The following is a 10911-nucleotide window of genomic DNA, read 5'->3' on the forward strand; positions in this document are numbered from 1 at the left end:
ACGTTTTATTTTCTATCTTTACAGTTAGCCTACTGCACCGTCTTTATGTAGGTCGTACTGAAGCCTACAAGCACCTCAATAATCCAACAGAAGGCAACTCCTTTCTATCAAATTGGGAAAATATTATTTAGTTTTCGTACGCACGCAGAGAGAAATACTTAAAACCGATTTATTTCATATAAAATGTGTAGAATGTTGGTGTATTTTAGTGTCTCTCTGTGTTCACATTTCTTAGTCTAGAAACAGGCCTGTGCTTCTCATACTGATAGGAGGAGTTATTTCCAACATTTCTCCATTTATTATGCCTCAATAAGGATGAACCAACCTGGACGTCTAGGACATAGCCAGGGCCATATACCTTATCAAGGGGGAGAGTGCTTCTGCTCTCTTGTTATTCACGTTTTCTTTACTATGATACTTGCCCCAACCCTTTGGTTCGCTGAGAAGGGGGATCGACAGCCAAGGAGCACGTCTGGAGACTGCTCCTCACCACCTACACTAAGACTATTCCACCTAAGGCTGTACCTGTGCTGTATTAAATCCTCGAACAGTAGCCTTTCATTGACATGGTCAAAAGAGAGGTTACATAATCATTTTCAATCGTCTCACACTTTACATTGTTCCTATATGACACTCATTCTAATATGTTAGGTGGATGAGCTGGTTTAGGATGACCTTACCCAAGGAAATACAGATGCAGTTTAACAGGTTTTTTCTTTATTTTACTTTTATAAATGCAATACCTGAATAGAAATTAAGGACCCAAATACAATATTACATTATGTATAATCAAATGGTTGCATGCAGCATGCATTAAAAACTGGACAATTTCAGGTATACTTGATTAAAAAGTCTGGATACTCTTTGAAAGACCTTAAATGATATACAAAATGATATACAAAATATAATGGCAAAAAAAAGGTAATCTTGATCTTTCAAGAATCCAGTATTATTGAATTGTTTTAGTTCACATTTTAGTAAATGAGGCTGTTTAAAGCTCATATAACTGTTTGTAGTAGTAGAAAAGCATAATAGCCTATCTATGGCCCACAATGTGGGCCACAATGTGTATTTGCCTACTGAAATCTATAAATTAAATGACCAGAAAGCACCAGAAGGTTAAAACAAAGTCTATATACATATATATGTCATTGTAAATTTACCTGGATATAATTATATAATTTACCAATTAGCTCAAATGTTCTGAGCATCAATTCTTTCATTAGATTATGCCCATAATTCCCATCTTTTGGTATCTTATTTTTGCAAAGTTGCAATGGCAATTCTGTTCATCAATGTGGGGGATTATCCATGCATGCACGTGAAGACTGGCTTGCTAAATGCAGCATTCCTGTTCTTCTTTGCTGGGTATTGATTTGCTGGTGTCTTCACATAGTCCGGAGCTGAATGGTGCGGTACTTCAATAGAGAAAACACAGTTCCATTCAGCTAAAACATCAAGCATATGGATGAGTAACTCACAATGACTAACAGGGTCAACTTGACCACGTTGACCATGGCAGAGTTTGCGTTACCTTTAAGCAAATCACGTGCTTACAACTCCCCGCTTACAGCTCTAAATGCTTCGTTCACCCAGATTATAGCCAGCCATCAGATTTTTGATTATTCATCTAAAGTCTTATTTGTGAACCCAGTGTTAATCTGGTCAGCAAGCATTATTCAATCAACTGGGAGAATCAATCCACTCATTTGGGCATTGTACTTTAGCTCAGTTTGTCGTTCGGTGGGGGGAGGCAGATCAACAAGGGAAGCCGGATTCCTACCTTATTTTTCTATTTTATATTGTTATATTATATTGTGTTTTATAGATATCTTTAACTTGTTGGCTGCTGCTAGCCCTGCTGCTAGGTAATTGCTTTTGTGTCAGAGTGGAACTAATCGGGGATCCATAATGGGGGCAGTATGTACCTGTACAGACACTTTCACACCTTTAAAAAAAGAAATAAAAAAAAAAACACTTCTCAGTGAGAACAGATCCCAGCCTCCAGGGCAACGATACCTCGAAATGCTGGTTCACACAGGTTTTACATTGCGATTGCTATATAATTGGCTGACTCATTAATTCCCTCACTCTCCACCTCAAGCTGGTGTGTGGTGAGCGTTCTGGTGCAGATTGGCTGCCGTGCATTACCCAAGTGGGTGCTAAACACTGGTGGTGGTAAGTGAGGTCCCCCCTTCACTGAAAGCATCTTTGAGTGTCTAGAAAAGCGCTATATCAATTCAATCCATTATTTACGTGCCCTACCGCCAGGCATTCTACGACGAGCGTATCTGATTTGTGGGAGTAGTTAAACACAGACGATAGAGAACTTACTAGGTGCTTGTGTCACAGTTCTCGGCGTCTTCCACAGTGTCAGGTAGCGGTCTGCCGGCGGTCTCTGGCAGGGCCACGCACAGCGCGGCTCCCAGCAGGGGCACGGTCCCGAAGATGAGCAGGGGGGAGACCGGACTGTGGATGTGCAGCAGGTTGATGAGGGGGGCTAGCACCCCGCCTATCCGCGCAAACACACCGCACATGCCGATACCTGTTTGGCTGTGGATACACGTGCACACACACACACACAGACACACACGCACACACACACACACACACACACGCACGCACGCACGCACGCACGCACGCACGCACGCACGCACGCACGCACGCACGCACGCACGCACGCACGCACGCACGCACGCACGCACGCACACACACACACACACACACACACACACACACACACACACACACACACACACACACACACACACACACACACACACACACACACACACACACACACACACACACAAACACAGAAACATAATTACATTAATCATGTGGCCAAAGAAAGCCAAAGACATGGAAACAGGCAGCCACAGACGCCACAGAAGCCAACATATGCATGCACACGAAACACATTCACACATAAACACAATTTAAAAAGACTTAACTAAAACATGCACATTTGGAAGTGCTTAAAGCTTGCGCCTACCGGAGAACTGTGGGGAATAACTCGGCTGTGTAGATGTAGATAACGCAGAAGGAGGCCGTGATGCCAAACTTCCCCGCCAGGGCGAGACCGGTGATGATGTTGGGGTGGTCTACGGAACGAAGACAGCGAGAATACAATAATCACACCTCATTGATGAAGTCGTTTTTTAAGCAAAAGCCCCCCCGTGAATTGAACGGCTTCTCCTGAAGCTTCAATCTACAAATTGGCATCTTTTCTATCAGTGGAGCGGGCCCACGCTTCGCTCATCTCTAATAGCAGAGGCAGAGTTAGCTCATAGAACCGGCCACAGACATTACATTTTTGTTATTATTATCATTACAAATATTAGTCGTAATATTTGCAGAAGTAGTAGGAGTATTACGAGTAGAACCAGTAGTAGGCTACCAGAGTATAGGTAGTAGTAGCAGCACAACGTATAGGTAATAGCAATAGCAGCGGTAGTATAAGGGTGGTGTGGCTGTTATCATTGTTAATATTGTTTACTAATCACAAACAGTATTGATAATAATAGGTGCGTTATTATTTTGTGACTAATACAACATAATAACCACAAAGTCAACATGTTGACTATTGTTATTCTTTACCAGCAGGGACTGCTAGCATGAGCAGGCAGGCCGCCCCCCCGAAGGCCAGGAAGCCGCCCTGGGCCAGGCGCCGGCTCCAGGGCAGCACCAGCAGCACCAGGCCCCGGGCGGGGATCTCTATCAGCCCGAACGCAAACTGTGTCATGTAGATGTTGCTGCCCAGCCTGGAGACGCCCAGAGCCAGGCCGTAATACACCAGCACATTGACAAACCTGGCGGAGCGGGGAGGCAGGGTGGGGACACAGACATGACGAGACATGAGAGAGGCACAGAGAGACAACACTTCCCTTAAATGTTAGATTCGTTTTTTATATTTGTAGTTTCACACTGTGTATAGATTTGTCGTTTGTTATCGCAGTGTATGCTTGACTATTTCTGTTTTGTTTATGATGTGTTGGTTGGTGTTATTTTTGTTGAATTTACTTTTTTTTATACTTTTGCAAATGTTAATGTGAATTTCCCATGGCAATAAATCCTTTTTGAAAGTGTGGACAGACAAATGTAGAGGCCGAGAATAAATGTGACAAGGTTTCCACCCACATGGAAACACGCATGTTACAATCAGGTGTGTGACATTTCTTCACAGGTCACCCCCCCCCCCCCCCCCCCCCCCCCCCCACACACACACACACACACACACACACACACACACACACACACACACACACAAATACACGTGGACACACACACACACACACACACACACACACACACACACACACACACACACACACACACACACACACACACACACACACACACACAAACACACACACACACACACACACAGTCCAGATGTTGTTTTTTTGTTGCATGTTTTGCTTCTTTTAGATTGTTACCACAAATAGAAGAGGATGATGACCATCTTCCTCAACTGAGGTGTTCGCATGAGATCCAGTGGTGTGTACGTCTGCTTCTTGCCACCGGTCAGAGCCTTGTCGAACTGGTATAAACACACACACACACACACACACACACACACACACACACACACACACACACACACACACACACACACACACACACACACACACACATACACACACACACACACACACACACACACACACACACACACACACACACACACACACACACACACACACACACACAGGGTAATGAATAAATGCTGGGTTGAGGGATATATTGTATTGTATTTCACTGCTTTACTGGCACAGAGCCATCAGATAAAATCTTGCTTGGCCTGAAGGACAGCTCTAGACTTAAATGATTCAAACATTCCACACGTCACTTACCACCACTCTCCAATGTTCATTAACTTTCCTTACCTCTGCATTTAACACAGCATCTTCGTCTGTTCAGTTAGCTAACCCCTCTTACATATTAATGACCTGTTATGTGATTTTATTCACACCGTAACTTAATAGGTGTTCACACCTTTCCATTAGGCAGGTCTATACATGTAGCGGAATGGAGCCACAATTTAGCTTGTCTAATCTTCCCTTCTCACCTTGCACAGGAGGCATACAGTAGAGAAGTTAAGCTACCATTTAGATAATCTTCTCTGCCCTTTTTATAGCTGAACACGGAAACATAGAGCAGAGAAATGCAGCTACCATTTAGCTCATCTTATCTGTCCTCTCTACCTGTACAGGAGACATCCAGGAGAGAAGTGTAGCCCCAATGTAGCTGATGTAGCTACCTGTATACTTGGCGGTAATTGGCGGCCATTGGCCAGGGCGGCCTTGCGCAGAAGAACCATGGCGTCGTCGGTGCGACCCTTGGTCAGCAACCAGCGGGCAGACTCAGGAATCACCCTGAGGACCAGACAGGCAGGGAGAAAGACAGATAAAGTTGTGGACTGGAGGCAGGTTTTATTTTTAAAGGTAGTGATTTAAGTTCTGAAGTGAGTATTTTGTGACGGTTTCAATTGTTTCTCACCATATGTACCAGATGAGGAGGAAACCGGGTACAGATATAGCCAGCTGTAAATGTCTCCAGTCTCGCATCAGGTAGGCTAGACCTGCTAGTGACATGACGCCAAAGCTAAAGGCAAAGTCAGTGGCTATGGGGGCAAGCACGCGGCGCTCGGTACAAGTCCACTCAGTACCTTTGGGGAGCGAAGGACAGATAAGAATGCATTATTATTTGGCCTGGGAGGCCCCTTGACTGTCAGTCTGATGAAGGGCTATACAAATGCAAAGTGAACTGAATGGATTAAATAGCACAGGATCAAGCAGGGGAGAGGAGAGGAGAGGTGAGGGAGAGGGGAGGGAGAGGGGAGGGAGAGGAGAGGGGAGAGGAGAGGAGAAAAGAGGAGAGGGGAGAGGGGAGAGGAGAGAGCAGAGGAGAGGGGAGAGGGGATAGGAGAGAGGAGAGGAGAGGGGAGAGGGGAGAGGAGAGAGGAGAGAGGAAAGAGGAGAGAGCAGAGGAGAGGGGAGAGGGGAGAGGAGAGATGAGAGGAGAGGGGAGAGGGGAGAGGAGAGATGAGAGGAGAGGGGAGAGAGGAGAGAGGAGAGAGCAGAGGAGAGGGGAGAGGAGAGGAGAGAGGAAAGAGGAGAGAGCAGAGGAGAGGGGAGAGGGGAGAGGAGAGATGAGAGGAGAGGGGAGAGAGGAGAGAGGAGAGAGCAGAGGAGAGGGGAGAGGAGAGGAGAGGAGAGGGGAAGGAAGGGAAGGGAAGGGAGAGGAGAGGAGAAAGGAGAGGAGGAGGGGGAGAGAGGAGAGGGGAGAGGAGAGGAGAGGAGAGGGGAAGGAAGGGAAGGGAGAGGAGAGGAGAAAGGAGAGGAGGAGGGGGAGAGAGGAGAGGGGAGGGAGAAGAGAGGGGAGAGGAGAGGAGAGGAGGAGAGGGGGGGAGGGAAGATGGGAGAGGAGAGGGGATGGGAGGGTTAAGAGGAGAGAGGAGTAAGTTTGGAGTAAATGAACCAGGTAGGAACAGCGTGAGAAGGCACCAGCACAAGGACTAAAGACCGTGGTGGTGGTTTTAAGGATGATTATACAACAGTTAGTTACTCCCGACCAAGTAATTTGATTGGAAAAGAGGCATTCCATGCTGATATTGAGTATAACAGCACTGGGACTTTTAACTATACATGTATGACTTTGCTTTACAGGTGTTCTAATAATTGTAAAAGTTATAAAAGTCATAAACAATATAAAAGTGTTCAGTCCTAGTCCAGTTGCGGATCTATTTATGTTTGCGGAGCCCAATAAAACATTAAATAAACAAACAAATCATAATCTGTTGTTGCTTATTACTGTTAACTAATAAATGGTGCTTGTAGAACTGTTGTATAAAAGCAATATCACACTCGAGGTCGTGCTGTTCTACTGATCACGGTACACGGTACTCATCACGGCTGTGCTGATATTCAGTACAACAGCACGACCTCAAGGGTGATATTGCTTAATTAGCAGCAAGGCATAAGGCATGGAATTAATTTGTGCTGTGGACACGTCAGCCAATGGGAACGTGTCTACATCCTAATTTTGCCTGTGACTGTGCACGGGTTCTATATTAAAATACCTATCACAAAGGCATTGATGATGACTCCGGAGATGGTGCTGCCCACTACAAAGCGTAGACACACGTAGATTGGGAAGTTTGGTGCAAAGGCCGCCAACGAACCAAACACTGTCTGGAGAGCCAGTGCCAAGAGCAGGACGAAACGACGGCCATACCTGTGAGAGAGAGAGAGAGAGAGAGAGAGAGAGAGAGAGAGAGAGAGAGAGAGAGAGAGAGAGAGAGAGAGAGAGAGAGAGAGAGAGAGAGAGAGAGAGAGAGAGAGAGAGAGAGAGAGAGAGAGAGCGAGAGAGGTACATTTTAGTTGAAGGTGACCTGCATTGTTGCACCAATATGCTCTTTATTGCAATAAATGAACAAACAATACTGTTTTGATAGGGTTGATGTCTACCGAGGGAGTTGTTAAGGGCTGTCATGTAACCACATCACGTGGCCCCCCATACCTGTCTGCCATGAACCCGAACACAACAGATCCCACCAACAGCCCGAACATGTAGATGGCGGATGCCAGGCTGTTCAGCCATTCTCTGTCACACACCAGGTCCCACTGGGGGAGAAGGGTTGGTGGGGTGGGGGTGAGAGACAGACAGAGGAGGGGGGCGGTTCAGGGGGAGGTACTACAACAACCACAACATCAACAACAACATCAACAACAGCAACAGAGGGTGAGATATGTGGGAGATAAAATGGACACACATTCTCCCACAAAACTCGAAGAATTTGGGTTGAATCGTGTCTTATGAGCACACTCTGCAATGCAATGCAATCAACCTTTGATAGACAAATAAATGTATTTATTCTGCACTTACATTGTCCTTATTTTCTTTCTTTTTTATAATTTTACTTTATTTCATTTTCTTTATTGTAGTCAGGGTGGGTCCTTACCTCGGTGACCACGGTGCTCAGGAAAGTTTCATTGCTGTAGACCCATCCTTGTTCACACGACTGGACACGCACACTCCGGTTGTCCCGAATTATAACAGAGTAACAGGAAGAGTGGTTCGGTCCTGGTCCGTCGGCCGGGACCGAAGTGCTTAGGTTCTGGTGGAGGACAAAGGAGGCGGACGCCACTGAAGCGGTGTCGAGCAGCGAGTTCCCGTGTTGGGGACAGTGGTGGGGCGGCTGTGCTCCGGTGAACACCGTCACCATCATGTGCCAGGCGAGGATCAGCTGCGGGAAACTGACCCACAAGTACAGGACCTTTTGGTACTTCCCAAATCCCCCGACCAGAGACAAGATCTGGTCGAAATTCATTTTCGCAATTAATTAAATAATCAATTAATAAATGCTGATGCTTCCAGACTGCTCCTACACGCGTAATTGGAATGACCCGTTTTGGCGTATAAGAAATCGATAAGGCGCTGCTGAGTTAGGATTCAGCACATGGAAACTAAACCAAATCTCAAGCCTGCTGGTTCAGAACAAAGGTGAACCAGCATATCAGTCATCAATAGGTGCGTTGAACGGGTCCGAAAGCTTTTGCGGTGGAAGACCCTTTAGCCCTGCAACGAGCCCCGTGCGTCGTAAGGTCTCCTCGAAAGTGCCCTAAGACAAGTGCAACAGCGCACTGGTTCCTTTTTATCTTCCATGAGACCAGCATTGACGCTAAACCAACCTATCATCGGCTGCGCGCTGCGCGCTGCGCCCTGCACGCTGCGCCCTGCCCGCTGCGCCCCTGCGCTCTGTGTTGACAGTGTGATATACAAGCTTTTTTGACCGCTGCTGAGCTTTAGCTCTCATGTGAAACATCAATGCACCACGCAACTACCATGCAGGGGAACAACTTGATATTACACATGTTTTTAGTATTTTAACTTGACAGTGTGTAGGCCTATATCTGGTCTCTTTCCAGCATCCCGAAGCATTGGCTATAAATATAACATATCAAGTGAACGAAATGTAATGGCATTTTGCCTGAAGGGTCGAAACGTTGCTGCTACCCTTTTAATTAATTAATAATATGGGAGCAAAAGCAGTGCTGCGGACACTACATTTCTTTCATTTGATATTAGGCCTACTTCATTTGTCCTACCTGGCCAGAAGGTGCTCTTTTGAACACTGTAATGTAAATAGTCCATAAACATAAAACAAATAAACGTTTGGAGTTATTTATCAGAACATGGACTTGACTACAACATAATGATGTATGTTGACAAAGCAAATATTAATTTGATATTTTTAAAAACGTATTTTACTTTTTTGCCCACAAGGTTTTGCCCACAGAATGTCAACATTCATATCAAAAGTTTTATTTTTGGTCCTCAACCCTTCGTTCTCTTCATACCTGGTTAGATCCAGAGGCTCGGGTAGCCTGGCGTTCATTAGAGGAACATCTAGTAATACCACATAGGCTTCAGGATGTTATTTACTCAAACATCCCTCTTAAAATGTGTAAATCCAAATTTGGCTCTTTAATCTCACATCTTGTTGCCATATGGAGAACTGTGGAATCACACTCTAGCACTCACTCACTTTAAATTCCATCCTCACCTTCCTTTATTTAATAATTTCGCCCTTTGCTTGGGTGGTCACCCGATGTCCTTCCCTCAGTGGAGGGATAAAGGGATTAATACCCTTTCCGACAATATGTCAAATATTGCGCTCAGATCTTTTCAGGACTTGAAATCGCATTACAACTTACCCGGCACCTCTTTTTTCTTCTACTTACAACTCCGCAGCGCCTTACGGGCATACGGAGTCCCCTGGGGTGGAAACATGGTGCCTCATCCAATTCATAAAATATGTGGTAGTTCATCTACCAAAGGCTTGGTCTCTGCTCTATACACATTTATGTCCAAACATGCAGAAAAACCTTTGCAAGTGGATAGTCGCTGGAGCCATGATCTCTCAATTGCACCTTCTACAATCAATTGGTCCATAGTCTGGTCAAAGCTTGACCTATTTTCGCGTAATCCCAACCATCAGATGATTCACTACAATTTCATACACAGACTCTACTGCACTCCTCATAAATTATTCTTGATGAAATTAAATCCATCTCCTAACTGCCAGCTATGCTCTTTAGGTACTACAGGTACCTTTGTTCACATTGTCTGGGAGTGCCCTGGGGTGAGCGACTTTTGGAGTATGGTATCCAATAGGATGTCTATAGTACTTGGGCGTTTGGGCGTACCATCCCCTGCTCCCCAACTATCTTATTGCTGAGTGACTTTACTGGTCTAGATCTTTCTCTGATGCACCAATGCTGGTTTCTGGTAGGCCTTACTGCTGCTAAAAAGCTTGTAGCACAGAGATGGAAAGCTCCTCATGACCTGTCCTACCAACATTGGGTGAACGGAGTCATAGATCTGGCTATATTAGAGAGATCTGTGGCCAGCATGCATGGCGCCCAAGCTAGAAATATTAACTTATGGTCCACCTTTATTAACAATATGTTGGGAGGGTAGTCATGGCTTACTGTATCTACGCCTTACTCACTGCTTTTTCATCCTTTTCCTTTTATTTTTGTTTCTTTATTTATTTCACATGTTAGTATTAGGCCTATTTAACAAATTTGCTGAGCTTCTCAAATTATTGATTCTGTCTTTGTGGGAGGCAAGACCTGGGGGTGGGTGGGCTTGGGGGGGAGTATGGTTGAGTATTATATGTGTATGCTGTGTTATGAAACGTTTGCATGAAAAAAGGAAAACACAAGACGTGACTATATAAGCAGTAGGCTAATGGGTTTATTGTAATAACACAGCTCTCTCCTGCCCCCGTCTGGTGGTTGGGGCGCAGAGATCTGGATCTGTGTTATGATAACATGTAGCCGTCGTTAACATGCAAAAGGTTAATATTTACTGATATGTAATGCATGATGCACTCACTTA

At 45.2% G+C, this 10911-nt stretch overlaps 1 protein-coding gene across 1 annotated transcript; it reads right to left on the reverse strand.

The window, feature by feature from the left end:
- Nucleotides 1–683: 683 nt before the first annotated feature.
- Nucleotides 684–8341, reverse strand: si:dkey-166k12.1 (solute carrier family 22 member 13). The gene is made up of 10 exons (XM_056582963.1): nt 7967–8341; nt 7525–7628; nt 7085–7239; nt 5503–5671; nt 5264–5378; nt 4440–4543; nt 3601–3812; nt 2996–3104; nt 2335–2553; nt 684–1418 (listed from the first exon to the last, which is right to left on the reverse strand). The coding sequence occupies exons 1-10, from the start codon at nt 8333–8335 to the stop codon at nt 1337–1339; spliced, it is 1638 nt and encodes a 545-aa protein (XP_056438938.1). The 5' UTR covers nt 8336–8341; the 3' UTR covers nt 684–1336.
- Nucleotides 8342–10911: the final 2570 nt, after the last annotated feature.

Source organism: Gadus chalcogrammus, chromosome 22 (genome assembly GCF_026213295.1).
Source record: "Gadus chalcogrammus isolate NIFS_2021 chromosome 22, NIFS_Gcha_1.0, whole genome shotgun sequence".
Taxonomy (NCBI): domain Eukaryota; kingdom Metazoa; phylum Chordata; class Actinopteri; order Gadiformes; family Gadidae; genus Gadus; species Gadus chalcogrammus.

Coding starts and splice junctions, on each gene's coding strand:
- si:dkey-166k12.1 (XM_056582963.1), bottom strand. CDS start 8,335: ATGAATTTCGACCAGATCTTGTCTCTGGTCGGGGGATTTGGGAAGTAC. Junction 5,672..7,084: donor CATCAATGCCTTTGTGATAG/GTATTTTAATAT, acceptor CGCTCCCCAAAG/GTACTGAGTGGACTTGTACC. Junction 3,813..4,439: donor ATCATCCTCTTCTATTTGTG/GTAACAATCTAA, acceptor CCGCTCCGCCAG/GTTTGTCAATGTGCTGGTGT.